This window comes from Gorilla gorilla, chromosome X (assembly GCF_029281585.2).
Source record: "Gorilla gorilla gorilla isolate KB3781 chromosome X, NHGRI_mGorGor1-v2.1_pri, whole genome shotgun sequence".
Lineage (NCBI taxonomy): Eukaryota > Metazoa > Chordata > Mammalia > Primates > Hominidae > Gorilla > Gorilla gorilla.
Window position 1 is genome coordinate 87,013,171 of NC_073247.2, and position 21,541 is coordinate 87,034,711.

Here is a 21,541-nt window from a genome sequence, read left to right on the forward strand (position 1 = left end):
AGTAACCAAAACAGCATGGTACTGGTACCAAAACAGAGATATAGATCAATGGAACAGAACAGAGCCCTCAGAAATAATGCCGCATATCTACAACCATCTGATCTTTGACAAATCTGACAAAAACAAGCAATGGGGAAAGGATTCCCTATTTAATAAATGGTGCTGGGAAAACTGGCTAGCCATATGTAGAAAGCTGAAACTGGATCCCTTCCTTACACCTTATAATAAAATTAATTCAATATGGATTAAAGATTTAAATGTTAGACCTAAAACCATAAAAACCCTGGAAGAAAACCTAGGCAATACCATTCAGGACATAGGCATTGGCAAGGACTTCATGTCTAAAACACCAAAAGCAATGATAATAAAAGCCAAAATTGACAAATGGGATCTAATTCAACTAAAGAGCTTCTGCACAGCAAAAGAAACTACCATCAGAGTGAACAGGCAACCTACAGAATGAGAGAAAATGTTTGCAATCTACTCATCTGACAAAGGGCTAATATCCAGAATCTACAAATAATTGAAACAGATTTAGAATTAAAAAAAACAACCCCATCAAAAAGTGGGCAAAGAATATGAACAGACACTTCTCAAAAGAAGACATTTATGCAGCCAACAGACACATGAAAAAATGGTCATCATCACTGGCCAAATCAAAACCACAGTGAGATACCATCTCACACCAGTTAGAATGGCGATCATTAAAAAGTCAGGAAATAACAGGTTCTGGAGAGGATGTGGAGAAATAGGAACACTTTTACACTGTTGGTGGGACTGTAAACTGGTTCAATCATTGTGGAAGACAGCATGGCGATTCGTCAAGGATCTAGAACTAGACATACCATTTGACCCAGCTATCCCATTACTGGGTATATACCCAAAGGATTATAAATCATGCTGCTATAAAGATACATGCGCATGTATGTTTATTGAGGCACTATTCACAATAGCAAAGCCTTGGAACCAACCGAAATGTCCATCAGTGATAGACTGGATTAAGAAAATGTGGCACATATTCTATGCAGCAATGAAAAAGGATGAGCTCATGACCTTTGTAGGGACATGGATGAAGCTGGAAACCATCATTCTCAGCAAACTATCACAAGGACACAAAACCAAACATCATATGTTGTCACTCATAGGTGGGAATTGAACAATGAGAACACTTGGACATGGGAAGGGGAATATCACAGTTCAAGGCCTGTCATGGGGTGTGTGAAGGCGGGAGGGATAGCATTAGGAGATATACCTAATGTAAATGACGAGTTAATGGGTGCAGCACACCAATATGGTACATGTATACATATGTAACAAACCTGTACGTTGTGCACATGTACCCTAGAACTTAAAGTATAAAAAAAAGAAAAATAACTCCAGACTTAGAAGCTCACTCAAAACTGCACAACTACATGGAAACTGAACAACTTCCTCCTGAATGACTACTGGGTAAATAACGAAATTAAGGTAGGAATAAAGATTTTCTTTGAAACCAATGAGAACAAAGACACAACATAGCAGAATTTCTGGGACACATTTAGAGCATTGTTTAGAGGGAAATTTATAGCACTAAATGCCCACAAGAGAAAGCAGGAAAGATCCAAAATCAACACGCTAACATCACAATTAAAAGAACTGGAGAAGAAAGTGCAAACAAATTTAAAAGCTAGCAGAAGACAAGAAATAACTAAGATCAGAGTAATACTGAAGGAGATAGAGACACAAAAAACCCTCAAAAAAAATCAATGAATCCAGGAGCTGGTTTTTTGAAAAGATCAACAAATTAGACTGCTAGCCAGACTAATAAAGAAGAAAAGAGAGAAGAATAAAATAGACACAATAAAAAATGATAAAGGTATATCACAACTGATCCCAAGGAAATACAAATGACCATCAGTGAAAACTATAAACACCTCTACCTAAATAATCTAGAAAATCTAGAAGAAATGAATAAATTCCTGGACAGATACACCTTCCCAAGTCTAACCCAGGAAGAAGTCTAATCCCTGAATATAGCAATAACAAATTCTGAAATTGAGGCAGTAATTAATAGCCTACCAACAAAAAAAAGTCCAGGACCAGACAGATTAACAGCCAAAATCTACCAGAGGTACAAGGAGGAGCTTGTACCATTCCTTTTGAAACTATTCCGAACAACAGAAAAAGAGGAATTCCTCCCTAATTCATTATATGATGCCAGCATCATCCTGATACCACAACCTGGCAGAGACACAACAAAAACAGAAAATTTCAGGCCAATACCCCTGATGAACATCAAGGTGAAAATCCTCCATAAAATACTAGCAAACCAAATCCAGCAGCACATCAAAATCTTGTCTGTCACGATCAAGTTGGCTTCATCCCTGGGATGCAAGGCCGGTTCAACATATGCAAATCAATAAATGTAATTCATCAGATAAACAGAACCAATGACAAAAACCACATGATTATCTCAACAGATGCAGGGAAGGCCTTTGATAAAATTCAACAGCCCTTCATGCTAAAAACTCTCAATAAACTAGGTATTGATGGAACGTATTTCAATATAATAAGAGCTATTTATGACAAACCCACAACCAATATCATACTGAATGGGCAAATGCTGGAAGCATTTCCTTTGAAAACCAGCACAAGACAAGGATGGCCTCTCTCACCACTCCTATTCAACATAGTATTGGAAGTTCTGGCCAGGGCAATCAGACAAGAGAAAGAAATAAAGGGTATTCAAATAGGAACAGAGGAAGTCAAATTGTCTCTGTTTGCAGATGACATGTTTGTACATTTAGAAAACCCCATTATCTCAGCCCAAAATCTCCTTAAGCTGATAAGCAACTTCAGCAGTCTCAGGATACAAAATCACTGTGCAACAATCACTAGCATTCCTATACACCAATAACAGACAGAGAACCAAATAATGAGTGAGCTCCTATTCACAATTGCTACAAAGAGAATAAAATACCTAGGAATAAAACTTACAAGGGGTGTGAAGGACCTCTTCAAGGCGAACTACAAACCACAACTCAAGGAAATAAGAGAGAACACGAACAAATGGAAAAACATTCCATGCTTATGGATAGGAAGAATCAATATTGTGAAAATGGCCATACTGCCCAAATGAATTTATAGATTCAATGCTATTCCCATCAAGCTACCACTGACTTTCTTCACAGAACTGGAAAATCTACTTTACATTTCATATGGAACCAAAAAAGAGCCCACATTGCCAAGACAATCCTAAGCAAAAAGAACAATACTGGAGACATCATGCTACCTGACTTCAAACTCTACTACCAGGCTACAGTAGCCAAAACAGCACGGTACTGGTACCAAAACAGATATATAGTCCAACGGAACACAACAGAGGCCTCAGAAATAACACCATACATCTACAACCATCTGATTTTTGACAAATCTGACAAAAACAAGCAATGGGAAAATGATTTCCTATTTAATAAATGGTGTTGGGAAAACAGGCTAGCCATATGCAGAAAACTGAAACTGGACCCCTTTCTAACACTTTATACAAAAAGTAACTCAAGATGGATTAAAGACTTAAACACAAGACCTAAAATCATAAAAACCCTAAAAGAAAACCTAGGCAATACCATTCAGGACATAGGCATGGGCAAAGACTTCATGACTAAAACAGCAAAAGCAATGGCAGCAAAAGCCAAAATGGACAAATGAGATCTAATTATACAACAGAGCTTCTGCACAGCAAAAGAAACTATCATAAGGGTGAAAAGACAACCTACAGAATGGGAGAAAATTTTTGCAATCTACACATCTGACAAAGGGCTAATATCCAGAATCTATAAAAACGTAAATAAATTTACAAGAAAAAAACAAACAGCCCCATCAAAAAGTGGGTGAAGGATATGAACAGACACTTCTCCAAAGAAAACATTTATGCAGCCAACGAACATATGAAAAAAAGCTCATCATCACTGGTCATTAGAGAAATTCAAATCGAAACCACAATAACATACCATCCCACGCCAATTAGAATGGTGATAATTAAAAAGTCAGGAAACAACGGATGCTGGAGAGGATGTGGAGAAACAGCAACGCTTTTACACTGTTGGTCGGAGTGTAAATTAGTTCAACCATTGTGGAAGATAGTGTGGGGATTCCTTAAGGTTCTAGAACCAGAAATACCATTTGACCCAGCAATCCCATTACTGGGTATATACCCAAAGGATTATAAATCATTCTACTATAAAGACACATGCACACATGTGTTTATTGTATCACTATTCACAATAGCAAAGACTTGGAACCAACCCAAGTGCTCATCAATTTTAGACTAGATAAAGAAAATGTGGCACATAGACACCATGGATTACCATGCAGCTATAAAAACAGGATGAGTTCATGTCTTTTGCAGGGACATGGATGAAGCTGGGAACCATCATTCTCAGCAAACTAACACAAGAACAGAAAACCAAACACCTCATATTCTCACTCATAAGTGTGAGTTGAACAATGAGAACACATAGATACACGGAGGGGAACATCACACGCTGTGGCCTTTCGGGGTTGGGAGGCTAGGGGAGGGATAGCATTAGGAAAACTATGTAATGTAGGCGATGGGTTGATGGGTGCAGAAAACCTCCATGGCATATGTATATCTATGTAACAAATCTGGATGTTTTGCACAAATACCCCAGAACTTAAAGTATAATAAGGAAAAAATAAACACTTTATGTGAAAAAAAAATCCTTAGGAATATACCTAAACAAGAAGGTGAAAGACCTCTACAAGGAAAATTCAAAACACTTCTGAAAGTAATCATAGACGACACAAACAAATGGAAACATAACCCATGTCATGGATGAGTAGAATCAATATTGTGAACATGATCATAATGCCAAAAGCAATCTACACATTCAATGCAATTCCCATCAAAATACTAATATCATTCTTCACAGAATTAGAAAAAACAATTCTAAAATTCATACTGAAGCAAAATAGCCCATATAGCCAAAAAGAATAAATCTGGAGGCATCATATTACCTGGTTTCAAACTACGCTGTAAGGCAATAGTTGCGAATACAGCGTGGTACTGGTATTAAAATATACCCACAGACCAATGGAACAAAACACAAAATCAGAAATAAATCCAAATACAGCCAACTGATCTTCGACAAAGCAAACAAAAATATAAAGTGGGGAGAGGACACTCTTTTCAACTAATGGTGCTGGAATAATTGGCTAACCACATGTAGGAGAATGAAACTGGATCCTCATCTCTCACCTTATACAAAAATCAACTCAAGATGGATTAAGGACTGAAATCTAAGACCTGAAACTATAAAAATTCTAGAAGATAACTTTGGAAAAACCCTTACAGACATTGGCTTAGCCAAAGATTTCATGACCAGGAACACAAAAGCAAATGCAATAAAAACAAAGATAAATAGCTGGGACTTAATTAAACTAAAGAGCTTTTGCACAGCAAAAGGAACAGTCAGCAGAGTAAACAGACAACCCATACAGTGGGAGAAAATCTTCACAATCTATACATCTGACAAAGGATTAATATCCAGGATGTACGAGGAACTCAAATCAGAAAGACAAAAACAAACAATCCCATCAAAAAGTGGGCTAAGGACATGAATAGACAATTCTCAAAAGAAGATATACAAATGGCCAAGAAATGTATTAAAACATGCTCAACATCACTAATTATCAGAGAGATGCAAATTAAAACCACAATTTAATACCACCTTACTCTTGCAAGAATGGCCATAATCAAAGAAATAAAAAAATAGTAGATGTTGGCATGGATGTGGCAAACAGGGAACACTGCTACACTGCTGGTAGGAATGTCAACTAATGGAAACAGTGTGGAGATTCCTTAAAGAACTAAAAGTAGAACTACCATTTCATCCAGCAATCCCACTACTGGGTATCTACCCAGAGGAAAAGAAGTCATTATACAGAAAAGATATTTGCACACGCATGTTTATAGCAGCATAATTCGCAATTGCAAAAACGTAGAACCAACCCAAATGTCCATCAATCAATGAGTGGATAAAGAAGCTGTGAGATATATATATATATATATATATATACACGTATATATATATATATATATACGTATATATGTGTATATATACGTATATATATACGTATATATATGTGTATATATACGTATATATATACGTATATATATGTGTATATATACGTATATATACGTATATATATGTGTATATATACGTATATATATACGTATATATATACGTATATATGTGTATATATACGTATATATGTGTATATATACGTATATATATATGTGTGTATATATATACGTGTATATATATATATATATATGGAATACTACCTAGCCATAAAAAGGAATGAATTAATGGCTTTTGTAGCGACCTGGATGAGATTTGGGACTATTATTCTAAGTGAAGTAACTCAGGAATGGAAAACCAAACATTGTATGTTCTCACTCATAAGTGGGAGCTTAGCTATGACGGATACAAAGGCATATGAATGATACAATGAACTTTGGGGTCTTGGAGGAAAAGGGTGGGAAGGGCTTGAGAGATAAAAGACTACAAATAGGGTACAGTGTATACTGCTCGAGTGATGGATGCACCAAAATCTCTCAAATCACCACTAAAGAACTTACTCATCTAACCAAACAGCACCTGTTCCCCAATAACCTATGGAAATAAAAAAAAAAATTATAAAAAAATCTGTATAGGCATGTTAAAAAAAGGAAGGACAGAAATACCATTCAACTCAGCAATCCCATTACTGGGTATATACCCAAAGGAACATAAATTATTGTTTTATTAAAGACACATGCACACATATGTTAACTCCAGCACTATTTACAATAACAAAGACATGGAATCAACCTAACTACCCATCAATGATAGAATGGATAAAGAAAATGTGGTACATATACACCATGGAATACTATGCAACCATAAAAAATAATGAGATCATGTCCTTTGCAGGGACATGGATGGAGCTGGAGCCTATTATCCTTAGCAAACTAACACAAGAACAGAAAACCAAATGCTGCATGTTCTCACTTATAAGTGGGAGCTAAATGATGAGAACACATGGACACATAGTGGGGAACAACACACACTGGAGCCTACTGCAGAGTGCATGGTGTGAGAAGGGAGAGGATCAGGAAAGACAACTAGTGGGTACTAGGCTTAATACCTGGGCGATGAAATAATCTTTACAACAAGCCCCCATGACAGAAGTTAACCTATGTAACAAACCTGCACATATATCCCTGAACTTAAAAGTTAAAAAAAAAAAAAGATTCTTGTATCCCATCTCGGATCTACAGAATCACAATCTCAAAAATGAGCCGTAAGAACCTGCATTTTAACAAGCTCTACAATTATTGTGGTACATACTGATGTTTGAAAAGTACTGCCCTAGACACTCTTACCTCAGGCCGTTATAGTGAGTCCATACACTTAAAAATAAGCGTCTTTCCAAGTACTTAAAAGATTCAAAATGATAGTGGATCTGAAATGCTGCCTGAGTCCCCATGACAACGTGTACACTGTAGGGCCCAACCAATAAAGATAAGAAAAGCTTTGGCGGTCAAGCATACTTGGGAAGCTGCAGTTTCTAGAACAGTCTAGTAGAGGACAGCCTCTTCAGCAGCCTGCTAGGCATTTTTTTACTTCTTCCTTCTGTTATGCAGACAAGCTAACTGAAGATGCGGTTACTGAGATATAATTTCTCTGCTAGGTCACAAAGTCTGAAAACATGGGCCTTACGTGTGTAACTGTGTATCATCACCTGCCACCCCCAGTTTTTCCTGGCTCTACTAATCACCCAAAGTTCTGAATGCAGAAGCCCCAGGGGCCCCCGGAAAATCCTTCAAGCTGGCATCCTTGGCCTCGCTGCGGGGGCTTAGCTACCTGTGGGAACCCACGTAGCAAGGGTGACTCAAAGGGTTAACAAGCAGTGGCGCCGCAGAGTGGCGGGGAGTGCAGCCAATAGGGTGTCTAGGCAGGCAGTACGTCTGGTGTGGGTGGGAGTGAGCCAAAGTGTGCTAAAGGAAACCAACAGCGGCCTAGGGGTGAAAGGACAGCCAGGGTTAGATGTTCTGAGGAGGCGGGAGCAACCGAGAGAGCACGTGAGCATCTGTCCTTTCTACCCGTTCCTCTTTATCTTTAGTGTTCAGTAGCAGCGGGGATAGCCCGGGGCCCGGTGTATGGCCACGGAGTTACAGTGTCCGGACTCCATGCCCTGTCACAACCAGCAAGTAAACTCTGCCTCAACCCCAAGTCCCGAGCAGCTGCGACCTGGCGATCCGATCCTGGACCACGCAGGGGGAAACAGAGCCTCCAGGGCCAAGGTGATTCTCCTCACGGGGCACGCCCATTCTAGCCTGCCGGCCGAGCTGGACTCTGAGGCCTGCGGCGGCTCCAGCCTCAACTCAGAGGGCAACAGTGGTAGTGGTGACAGTAGCAGCTATGACGCACCAGCTGGGAACTCCTTCCTAGAGGACTGCGAACTCTCCCGGCAGATCGGGGCGCAGCTTAAGCTGCTGCCTATGAATGATCAGATCCGGGAGCTACAGACCATCATCCGGGACAAGTAAGCCGAGAGCGGAAGGGGAAAGGGAAGTGGAGGGTCTTGCAGGCTGTGGGCGGGGATTGGAAGTAAAAGGGCTAAGAGACAGTGTTTTTGGCCTTGGCAAACTTTGGAGATTGGGGTAAGACCTTTTATTTGGTGTGTGTGTGTGTGTGTTTGTGTCGTGTGACTCGAACGCCAACCTTCTCTTTCCAAGTTCCGGTGTTTAACATCACTTTGGGTGGGGAGGAAGACTTTAGGTAGCCTCTGGGCTCTTTGTCTCTCCCAGGGAAGACAACTCCTTGGCCATTCCAGGCAGGTAAACTCCCCTATATTATGTGGCCAGTGCTTGTCCACATGGTAAACCTATAACCCAGAAATGGTTACTATCCAGGGTTATGCACTACCACCAATCACCTCAGGTTCATAAATAGAAATAAAGCAATTTCAAGGAAATTCTATTCAGGCCCTGACCCTTTAGTATTTGCTACTGCAAACAAGGTCTTTTAGTCTTGGAGTTCAGGTTTACTTGATCACATGAAAGCTTATCGTCCATCTCTTATCATTTTTCACTGTAAACTCACAGAACATAGTTAATGGATCAAAGGGAGCCTAAAGGAGCCTTTGGCCCTTCCTAATCCCACAAACCGATGTAGCCAGAACTTCATGTTAAAATGTAATTTTGAAATTTCTAAACCTACGTTGTAAATGGGTTTTCTCCAGGGAAATATGTACCATGATGAACTACAGCTATTTTCTTTATTGGCAGCACTTTAAATGAGCAGCATGTCAAAACACCCCTTTTTTAGTGGCAGGGGTGGGGGGGGCATGCCTTGATCTTTTAAAAATGGCTACTGAATGACAGATGCCACTCCCTAAACCAGACTCTAGAAACCTTGTCTTACACTATTGTAATAATACTGTTTCTCTGCTTGCAGTTTTTCCTCTCTTCCACATGCACCCATACATTACTGTACAATCAATCTTCATAACATACATCTTTGATTCAGTAATTGCCCTACTCAGCAACCTTCTTTGGCTTCTCAGAGCCTACCAAATAAAGTCCAGGATCCTTAGCTTGATTGATATTTTTGAGACAGGATCTCTCTCTGTCACCCAGGCTGGAGTGCAGTGGTGAGATCATAGCTTACTGTACCCTCATACTTCTGGGCTCAAGTAATCCTCCTGCCTTAGCCTCCTGAGTAGCTGGGACTACAGGCACATGGCACTGCCCCCGGCTAATTTTTTATTTTTTTGTAGAGATGGAGGTCTTGCTATATTGTCCACGATGGTCTTGAACTCCTGGCCTCAAGCAATCATCCTGCCTTGGCCTCCTAAAATGTTGGGATTACAGGTGTGAGCCACCATGCCTGGCCCCCTTAGCTTGGGATGAAGGCCCTTCTTCATAGTTCCTAGGAACAATTCTGAAACATATCTGTTTCTGCTCTCATCTGGTATTCCCTGTGTCTCCTTTATGCACGTTCAGGATACTTATTCTTCAGGGTGAAACACAGCATTAAATAATTGTCCACCTCTGCCAAGAAGCTTCCCTTTAATCATTATTCCTGGCTTATCTTCCCTGGTCTTTTTAATGCAAGATTCACCTTCTTTTTCGTATATTGTTATTTTTGTATAGATCTTATCCTGCCTATGACATCTTGAAGGCAGAAATCTTTTACATTTTTGAATGCCGGCCATGCCTTGCAAATAATAGATGCTCAATTGCTAGAGTTTTTTTGTAGCTCTTAAAATTATATTTACGAAACTATACTATTTTACTCTTTAATGAATCAATATTGAAAACTACTGTGGTTATGTTATCTAATAGACAAAATAGTGATCCTAAAAAATAGGAGGCATAGGTTTGCTGTAGTTGTGGTAGGGTAGGGGCAGCCAAAATAAATCTTACATGTACAACAAAGAAAAATAGATGATGATTCTTGTTTCTACAGAGCAGAAGTTACTAAGCTTGGGTCTTGGACTCCCTCGTACCAGTAGATGGGTTCAGGGCTTTAACAAACCCTCATAAATTATCTGGGAAATTTTACTCATATGAAGATTTTTAATAGTTGTTTTTAAATAACATCTTTATTGAGATATAATTCACAGACCATACAGTTCAAGAATTTAAAGTGTATAATTCAGTGGTTTTAAGTATGTTCACAGCTGTGCATTCATCACCACAGTTTTAGAACATTTGTCATCACCCCAGCAAGAAACCTCATGCCCATTAAACAGTCACTCCCCATTTTCACCCAACCCACCCAAAGCCCTAGACAATCATTAATCTACTTTCTATTTCTAATGGTTTGCCCATTCTGCACATTACATATAAAAAATGTCTATTCTGGACATTTCATTATCATACAATATGTGGTCATTTTGTGACTCGTTTCATTTAGCATGTTTTCAAGGTTCATCCGTGTGGGATCTTTCCTTTTTATGATTAAATGATACTCCATTATATGAATATACCACAATTTGTTTATCCATCAGTTGGTGAACATTTGGGTGGTTTACCACTCTTTGGCTATTATGAATAATGCTGCTATGAACATTCACATATGTGCCTTTTTTTTTAGAGGGTGAGGATTCCTTAGTTTTTTAGATTTCACAAAGTGTCATGATAATGTAAAGGTGAAGTGCCCTTGCTATAGCGCTTGGAGAGGGAATGGCGTTTAGCATTCACATATGACAAAATAATACCTGATTATACGTCATTAGTCAGAAAAACCTGGGTTATGTAGTAAACCTGGGTGTAAGTGGAATCCTTTTTTTTTTTTCCTCTAAGTTTGGAAGGAGACAGCAGGATCCAGAGGAGTGATTTAGGCAATATGTTTAGCATCTCTGTGCTTCACCTTTATCATTTGTAAAATGAAGATGTTGGTAAATATCACATGGAGCCCCTGGGAGGCTAAAGCAAGATACTGTTCATGAATATTCATTATGAACTGTGAAGAGCTGTTCACATTTAAGGAATTTCAAGCCTCATGTTTGGATTTGTGCATGCTTCTAATTGCATTCATAAGTGCTGTCTTCTTGATTTGTTAGAAGACAGTAAAATGAATTTAACTCTATGTGGAATTCACTTTTTTATTTTGAAAATGAATACTGGGATATTGTAGATAATTTTTATCTTGTTTTGATATAGTATGGAAAGACCCACCACAATTTTTAGTAATGTATTGCTGCTTATTTAGGCTGGGGACGTTGTTTTTAGTTTGGTTTTTGTTAACCAAATTAGAGGCTTTATATTCCCTTTCTTTATCTTTAAAAAATTGTCATCCTCTCTCACAAGACCTGTTTTAGCCCCTCTAGGAGGCTGGTTTAAGGTGCCTATGGTAAGAGGAGCTATATTTACGTAGGTCTAGTTATGGAAGGTGCCATCAGTTATCATAACCTGTTCTCTTTGGGGCTTATTCTCTTCACTATTTTGATGTGACAGCATAAATGTGCACTGTGGAACTGTCCGATAATAGAAGCCACTGGAGTACATATTTTTCTTTTATTGTTTCTGGTCCTTAGCATCTATATAGTGAAGGGATTGCTTTGTGAATTGACTTTGGTATGGGGAAATCGGGATTGAGCCAGCAGGACTGCATGTTGTTGTATATATGTGAAACAGGCAAGATTGAGAACATTGTCTGTATTGATTTAAAATGTCTTTTTAGTTTTTGAAATGTGCAATATTTGAAACATAATATGTTGGTTGTATTATTGAATTTCAAGGAAATAAATTTCTCTCTTTGAAAGTGCAGTAAACACTGAGTAGATTATTTGCTCAGCCATACGTAAGTGGGTTGCTGGTGAACTTGGGATAAGAAAAGATTCCTTCATTTATGTCGTTTTGTTGTTGTTGTTGCAATGGATTAAACCACACATCCTTCTCTTCTGCCTCCTTTATATACTAAACTCAGCAAAATCTGAGTAATGTGCTTTTCCTGTGAATATAGTTCATGACCTCATATTTAAAGGCAATGCAGTGTATTTAAAAGATCATCCTCCCTGTCCAGTTTTTTGTTTTTTATTTTTTGTTTCCTGAAACATTAAAGCTGTTGTGTGAGCTGTTGAATGCTTCCTGTGTATTTGTCCTAGGTGGGGCTTTGGCATGGCCTCAGCAAGCTGCTTGTTTAAAAGTTTAGCAATGTTAGAGTATGTCAGTATGTGACATAGGACAAAAAAGGAGCACATTCAGCCTTGTGACTCTCTTTAGTCACCTGGAGGGGAGAATATTATCCTTAGGGTGAATGAACATCCTGTGTAACCCTAATGTGAGTGCAATCTAATGTGATTTGAGTTATGTGACTAAGTAATGTATTGTCCTTAACCAAAGCTGTGTGCATCAGAATTGCCTGTGGAGTCTCTCTCTCTTTTTTTAAAATACAAGTTCCTGACTCCCATCCTTAGCAGTTGTTTGTATAGTCTTGAGTAAAACCTGACCACAGGTAATTGTGCTGTGTTTAGACTGGGCCATTGCCCCTGGGAGAATGGCCAGTCTCTCTTGTGTGCTGATTTGCTAGCCTGCTGATTCGGGCTATAGATAGGGTGATCCAGGGATTCCACACACTAAACAGAACTAGGCTAGAGAGCCTGACCTAGCATTACATCAACACTGGAGGAATCTTCCAACATTTCCTTCCAACTTGCACAAAACCAAAATGCCCACTGCAGAAAAAAACTGTGACGTGCAAATTGTTTAAAACATGGACATATTTTCGGTTTTTGTGTGTTTCCCATATGACTCCTCTGACTTTTAGAGCAGGAAGGAGGAAGTCACCACTAAGCTGTATGGACCTCTGTTATAATATTTACTGGGCATATGCTGGTATACCTAACTAGACTGGACTCCAAGGAGGCAGAAAGGGGGTCTGACCTGGCACAGTCCCTGACACAAAGGATAATTAATGTAGCAATTGTAATCAGATAAAATGATAGTTTCCCTTGTTTTTCTGTCCCATTTTTTTGCAATAATTTCAACATTTATTTTATTTTTTTAAAGCTTTCAGGTTTCACTTATTTATTTTTTTCCGTAAATTATTGGGGTACAGGTGGTATTTGATTACATGAGTAAGTTCTTTAGTGGTGATTTATGAGATTTTGGTGCACCCATCACCCAAGCAGTATACACTGCATCATATTTGTAGTCTTTTATCCCTTGACCCCCTCCCACCCTTTCCTCCCAAGTTGCTAAAGTCCATTATATTATTCTTATGTCTTTGCATCCTCATAGCTTAGCTGCCACATACTAGTGAGAACATACGATGTTTAGTTTTTCATTCATGAGTTACGTCACTTAGAATAGTAATCTCTAATCTCATCCAGGTCACTGCAAATGCTGTTAATTCATTTTATTAATGGCTGACTAGTATTCCATCATATATATATATTTGATATGTATTCCATGATATATATATATTTGTTGGCCATTCGTATATCTTCTTTTGAGAATTGTCTATTCATGTCCTTAGCCCACTTTTTGATGGGATTGTTTTTTTTTTTTTTCTTGCTGATTTGTTTGAGTTCCTCGTAGATTCTGGATATTAGTCCTTTGTCAGATGTATAGATTGTGAAGATTTTCTCCCACTGTATGGGTTGTCTGTTTACTCTGCTGACTGTTTCTTTTGCTGTGCAAAAGCTCTTTAGTTTAATTAAGTCCCAGCTATTTATCTTTGTTTTTATTGCATTTGCTTTTGTGTTCCTGGTCATGAAATCTTTAGCTAAGCCAATGTCTGTAAGGGTTTTTCCAAAGTTATCTTCTAGAATTTTTATAGTTTCAGGTCTTAGATTTCAGCCCTTAATCCATCTTGAGTTGATTTTTGTATAAGGTGAGAGATGAGGATACAATTTCATTCTCCTACATGTGGTTAGCCAATTATCCCAGCACCATTAGTTGAAAAGGGTGTCCTTTCCCCACTTCATATTTTTGTTTGCTTTGTCGAAGATCAGTTGGCTATAAGTATTTGGGTTTATTTCTGAGTTCTCTGTTCTGTTCCATTGGTCTTTGTGCCTATTTTTATACCAGTGCCATGCTGTTTTGATGACTGTGGCCTTATAGTATAGTGTGAAATCAGGTAGTGTGACACTTCCAGGTTTGTTCTTTCTGCTTAGTCTTGCTTTGGCTGTGTGGGGTCTTTTGTGGTTCCATATGAATTTTAGAATTGTTTTTTCTAATTCTGTGAAGAATGATGGTGGTATTTTGATGGGAATTGCATTGAATTTGTAGATTGCTTTTGGCAGTATGATCATTTTCACAATATTGACTCTACCCATCCATGAGCATGGGATGTGTTTCCATTCATTTGTGTCATCTATTATTTCTTTCAGCAGTGTTTTGAAGTTTTACTTGTAGAGGTCTTTCAACTCCTTAGGTAAATTCCTAAGGATTTTATTTTTTTTGGCAGCTATTGTAGAGGGTTGAGTTCTTGATTTGATTCTCAGCTTGGGTACTGTTTGTGTATAGAAGAGCTACTGATTTGTGTACATTAATCTCGTATCCAGAAACTGCTGAATTCTTTTATCAGTTCTAGGAGCTTTCTGGAGGAGCCTTTAGGGTTTTCAAGGTAAAAGATCATATCCTCAGCAAACAGTGACAGTCTGACTTCCACTTTATCAATTTGGATGCCCCTTATTTCTTTCTCTTGTCTGATTGCTCTGGCTAGGACCTCCAGTACTATGTTGAAGAGGAATGGTGAGGGTGGCATCCTTGTCTTGTTCCAGTTCTTAGAGTGAATGCTTTGAACTTTTCCCCATTTAGTATTATGTTGTCTGTGGGTTTGTCATAGATGGCTTTTATTACATTAAGTTGTGTCCCTTCTATGCTGATTTTGCTGAGAGTTTTAATCATGGAGGTGTGCTGCATTTTGTTGAATGCTTTTTCTGCATCTATTGAGATGATCCTGTGATGTTTGTTTTTAATTCTGTTTATGTGGTGTGTCACATTTATTGACTTGCATACGTTAAACCATCCCTGCATCCCTGGTATGAAACCCACTTGATCATGGTGCATTATCTTTTTGATGTGCTGTTGGAATTGGTTAGCTAGTATTTTGTTAAGGATTTTAGCATCTATGTTCATCAAGGATATCAGTCTGTAGTTTTCTTTTTTGGTCATATCCTTCCCTGGTTTTGCTATCAGGGTGATGCTGGCTTCATAGAATGAATTAGGGAGCATTCCCTCTTTCTCTGTCTTGTGGAATAGTGTCAAAAGGAATGTTATCAATTCTTCTTTGAATGTCTCGTAGAAGTCTGCTGTGAATCTATCTAATCCTGGACTTTTTTTTTGTTGGTAATTTTTAAATGACCATTTCAGTCTTGCTGGTTGTTATTGGTCTGTTCAGGGTATCAAATTTTTCCTGATTTAAGCTAGGAGGGTTGTATTGTTTTCAGGAATTTATCCATCTCTTCTGGGTTTTCTAGTTTATGTGTGTAAGGGTGTTCATAGTAGCCTTGAATGATCTTTTGTATTTCTCTGGTGTCAGTTGTAATATCTCCTGTTTCATTTCTTAGTGAGGTCATTTGGATTTTCTCTCTTCTTGGTTAATCTTGCTAATAGTCTATTAATTTAATTTATCTTTTCAAAGAACCAGCTTTTTGTTTCATTTATCTTATATATATATTTTTTTGCTTCAATTTCACTTAGTTCTGCTCTGATCTTGATTATTTCCTTTCTTCTGCTGGATTTGGGTTTGGTTTGTTCTTGTTTCTCTAGTTCCTTGAGGTGTGACTTTAGAATGTCAGTTTGTGTTCTTTCAGTCTTTTTGATGTAGGTGTTTAGGGCTGTGAACTTCCCTCTTAGCACTGCCTTTGCTGTATGCCAGAGGTTTTGGGAGGTTGTGTCATTATTTGGGAGGTATGTGTCATTCAGTTTGAAGAATTTTTAAATTTCCATCTTGATTTTGTTTTTGACCCAGTGATCATTCAGGAACAGGTTATTTAATTTCATGTATTTGCATGATTTTGAAGGTTACTTTTGGAGTTGATTTCCAGTTTTATTCCACTGCGGTCTGAGAGAGTGCTTGATATAATTTCAGTTTTCTTAAATTTATTCAGGCTTGTTTTATGGCCTATCATATGGTCTGTCTTGGAGAAAGTTCCATGCACTGTTGAATAGAATATGTATTCTGCAGTTGTTGGATGAAATGTTCTGTATGTATCTGTTAAGTCAATTTGTTCCGAGGTATAGTTTAAATCCATTGTTTCTTTGTTGACCTTCTGTCTTGATGACCTGTCTAGTGCTGTCAGTGGAGTACTGAAGTCCCCCACTGTTATTGTGTTGTTGTCTAACTCATTTCTTAGGTCTGTTAGTAATTGTTTTATAAATTTGGGAGGTCCCGTGTTAGGTGCATATATGTTTAGGATTGTGATGGTTTTCCATTGGACAAGGCTTTTCACCATTATATAATGTCCCTCTTTGTCTTTGTTAAGTGCTGTTGCTTTCAAGTTTGTTTCGTCTGATATAACAACAGCTACTCCAGCTCGGTTTTGGTGTCCATTTGCATGAAGTGTCTCTTTCCACTTCTTTACCTTACGTTTGTGTGAGTCCTCATGTGTTAGGTGAGTCTCCTGAAGGCAGCAGATAATTGGTTGGTGAGTTCTTATCCATTCTGCGGTTTTGTATCTTTTAAGTGGAGCATTTAGGCCATTTACATTCAATGTTAGTATTGAAATGTGAGGTTCTGTTGCATTGATTGTGCTCTTTGTTGTCTGTGTACTGTTTTTTTTGTTTTTAGTTTTGGCCTTTTACTTGTATTTTTGTTATATAGGTCCTGCATGATTTATGCTTTAAAGAGTTTCTGTTTTGATGTGTTTCCAGGATTTGTTTCAAGAATTAGAGCTCCTTTTAGTGGTTTTTGTAGTGGTGGCTTGATAATGGTGAATTCTCTTAGCCTTTGTCTGAAAAAGGCTATATTTTTCCTTCATGTATGATGCTTAGTTTTGCTGCACACAAAATTCTTGGCTGATTTTTTGTTTGTTTGTTTGTTTGAGGAGGCTGAAGATAGATAGCTCATAGCTTGTAGGGTTTCTGCTGACAAATCTGCTGTTAATCTGATAGGTTTTCATAGGTTACCTGGTGTTTTTGTCTCACAGCTCTTAAGATTCTTTCCGTCATCTTAACTTTGGATAGCCCAACGAAAATGTGCCTAGGCTATGACCTTTTTGTGATGAATTTTTCAGGCATTCTTTGTGCTTCTCATATTTGGATGTCTATGTCTCTAGCAAGGCTGGGGAAATTTTCCTCAATTATTCCCCCAAATGTGTTTTCCAAGCTTTTAGAATTCTCTTCTTCCTCAGGAACATGGATTATTCCTAGGTTTAGTTGTTTAACATAATCCTAGAATTCTTGGAGGCTTTGTTCATATTTTCTTATTCTTTTTTCTTTGTCTTTGTTGGATTGGGTTAATTCAAATACCTTGTCTTCAAGCTGTCAATTTCTGTCTTCTACTTGTTCAGTTTGGTTGCTGAGACTTTCCAGAACATTTCCCATATCTAAAAGTATGTCCAAAGTTTCCTGAATTTTTGATTGTTTTTTCTGCGAGCTATCTGTTTCCTTGAATATTTCTCCATTCACTTCTTGTATCGTTTTTGGATTTCCTTGCATTGGGCTTTGCCTTTCTCTGGTGCCTCCCTGATTAGCTTAATAACTAAACTCCTGAATTCTACTTCAGGTGAATCAGGGATTTCTTCTTGGTTTGGATCCATTGCTGGTGAACTAGTGTGATTTTTGGGGGCTGTTAAAGAGCCTTGTTATGTAATATTACCAGGGTTTGTTTTCTGATTCCTTCTCATTTGGGTATGCTCTGTCAGAGGGAAGATCTAGGGCCAAAGGCTGTTGTTCAGATTCTTTTGTCCCACGGGGTGTTCCCTTGATGTAGTACTCTCCTCCGTTTCCTATGGATGTGGCTTCCTGTGAGCTGAACTGCTGTGATTGTTGTCTCTCTTCTGGATCCAGCTACCCAGAGAGTCTGTTCAGCTGTGGGCTGGTACTGGGTGTTGTCTGCATGGAGTTCTGTGATGTGAACCGTCTATGGGTCTGTCAGCCATGGATACCAGTGCCTGTTCCAGTGGAGGTGGCAGGGGGGTGCAGTGGACTCCATTATGGTTTTTAGCTTTGGTGGTTTAATGTTCTATTTTTTTGCTGGTTGGCCTCCTGCCAGGAGGTGGCACTTTCCAGACAGCATCACCTGTAGTAGTATGGAGAGGGACTGGTGGTGGGTGGGGCCCTAGAAATCCTAAGATTATATGCCCTTTGTCTTCTGCTACCAGGGTGAGTAGGGAAGGAACATCAGGTGGGGGCAGGGCTAGGTGTGTCTGAGCTCAGACTCTCCTTGGGCCGGTCTTGCTGTGGCTGCTGTAGGGGATGGGGTCGAGATGCCCAGGTCACTGGAGTTGTGTACCTAGGAGGATTATGGCTGCCTCTGCTGAGTTCTGCAGGTTGTCAGGGAAGTGGGGGAAAGCCAGGAGTCACAGGCCTCACCCAGCTCCCATGTAAACCGAAGTGCTGGTCTCACTCCCACCATGCCCCCTCCAACAGCCCCAAGTCTGTTTCCAGGCAGTGGGCACGACTGGCTTGAAAAATTGCCCAGGCTACCCGCCTCCAAGTTGAGAAAGAAAAACTTCTTTCCCTGCCTGTGGAGTCTGCACACTGGATTTGTGCCCTCCCCCTAGTTCTGGCCAGGAGGCTTCTTGCCCCATTGAAATTGTTAAAAAGTTCAGCTAGAGATTTCCTTCTCCCTGTGGAGATTTACCCCCTGCTCCTCTGGCCTCCCTCCTGATGGATCCCTGTTTTGTCAGGCAGGAATGGGCTGCTTGGGGACCCAGCAAGCTTCCAGGGCCTTTCTGCTGCTTTCTCTACCCCTGTATTTCACTCGGCTCTCTAAATTGACTCAGCTCCAGGTAAGGTCATACATTTCTCCCACAAACAGACCTTCAGATTCTTCAGTGGGGGTGTGTGTTTGGGAGGGGAGGGTCTCCCTTTCTCACTTCCACAGTTGGGACACTCACAGTATTTGGGGTATCTCCCAGGTCCTGCAGGAGCAATCTGCTTCCTTAAGAGGGTCTGTGGGTCCTCTCCTCTGTCCTATTTTGAATGTTCACATTGAATGCAGCTTTGAGGTGCAGGTAAATAGTTATTGACACTCTGTGAGTTTATTAAGAAGGCGCTAAAGTGCTGTGGCCTTGATGCCTTGCACCTGGCAAAAAAAAAAATAGTAACATAATATTTTTTTTTTAAACTTTTTGCTTTTGGTTAAGTTTGCTCCAAATTCTTCATTGGGGGTTTGTTTTTGTGAAGGCAAAGGAAGGAGAAGGAAAACCATTCATAAATCATCTGTATACTACGACAAACTTCGGGACTATATTTTAGTGATCACATAATAATAAAGTAGTTATGGATGTAAAGCTCATGTTTTCACTAAACATTAACTTTAAATGAAACATTCATTTGGTTAAAACCTGCCAGAAAAGCTTTTTTTGTTGTACTTTCCTTTAACTTGTTGCTCAAAACCAAAAAAAGCACATTAGAGCTGAGTTTGAGTCCATTTAATTCTTCCTCCTCAACTTAGATTGCCTGGCAAAGTACAGGATGCTCAGTTAAATCTGAATTCAAATAAACAATGAATAATTTTTTATGTTAAGTATGTCCTAAATATTTCATGGGATTTCTGAAATACAAATTTACTTGGGGGTGGGGGTGGGTCCTGATTTTGATTTACTTAATCTGGCAAACCTATGCCCAACTACAACACCCAACCTGCCCCTCGCCCCATATGCTACGAACAAACTTTGTATATAATCCTCCCAGAGAGAGTGATATATTTAAATTTTTGAAATGACAATTAATTCAGTGCTACTAGCATTTTATTTAAATTAAGTTGTTTTTAGGTGATAAGTCACAAGATTTTGCTTTAGTCATTGTTGGAAAGGGTGTATTCTTGTATGTGGTAACCTTAGTACATATTTTACAAGCCACGTTATAAAAACTTTTCCCTCTTCAGAAGGAATATTTTAATGATGTTTTATTTGCCTCCCAAACTCTTTCATTGTTTTGTGTTTCCATTGTATATACATATCAATCTGAGTCACAGGGAGAGAAGTATCATAACAGGACATCTAAAAAATTGGCTACCTTTTAGTAGTAAGCATTCCCTTATTAGGGCAAAATATAAGTCATTGCTTTTCTCAGAGACTTGGAATTGGAGAGCTCCAGGCTGTGAAGAACCTGACTTTACTTTTGGAAGCCTCACTGTTCTCATTGCTAAAGTGGTAGTGATAATAAAATCTACTTCTTAAATTGTATGAGGATTAGATGAGATAATATACCAAAAGTGGTTACTACTGGGCACCAAGGAAGCTTTTACTAGATGGTGGCCTCTGGAAAAGAAGGTAGTAATATGTGTATAACATTAGGTACCTCCTGTAATTTATGGACCTTTTTTTAGAAGAGTTATATACTTAAGTCTTTGTAATTTAGGATATATATATATGTCACACACACACACACACACATACGTATGTATATGTAGTTGTTAAATTGATTTTTGTAAAAAAAAAGATGAGGGTTGTTAAGTGTATTCTGAATAGAGAGAAGAAACAGAATGTGTGATAAAATGTCAATATCTGCTGTGAGAATTGAAGTTGTAATTATCCCAGGGGAGAATCCCTCCATTTAGAAGTTGTAGTAATAGTAATAGTACTAGTAGTAGTGAGGCTTAGTAAGAAGATGGGAGAAGCTCCCCATGTTAACATTTTAATATTATAAAAATTTTCCTCTTTTTCATATTTCTATATCTTGTGGATAATAAATATTAGTTTATTGAAAGAAAGATCAGTGAGACTCTTAAAAGGTTTCATGTTGTTTTGGGTCTACTATGAGATGTAGATATTTTTAAATATATACAATTGCTACAGCCCCAGGAAATGTTAAAATGCTTTATAGACAGTCTCACTTAATATTTAGGAAAGAGTCAGGTTTAAC

General features: G+C 38.6%; 1 protein-coding gene across 3 annotated transcripts in view; it reads left to right on the top strand.

Annotated features, from left to right (window-relative positions):
* Window positions 1–8,010: 8,010 nt before the first annotated feature.
* The window catches only part of UPRT (uracil phosphoribosyltransferase homolog), a 30,585-nt gene continuing 17,054 nt past the window's right edge, over window positions 8,011–21,541 (top strand). Inside the window, exon 1 of one of the 3 annotated variants that reach the window (XM_004064415.2) lies at window positions 8,011–8,592. In XM_004064415.2, coding sequence (XP_004064463.1) covers window positions 8,207–8,592 — 386 coding nt within the window. In that variant the 5' untranslated portion in view covers window positions 8,011–8,206. Of the gene's footprint in view, window positions 8,711–21,541 lie in introns of all 3 variants that reach the window. The other 2 variants (XM_055376764.2, XM_031005871.3) reach the window with 2 other exon arrangements.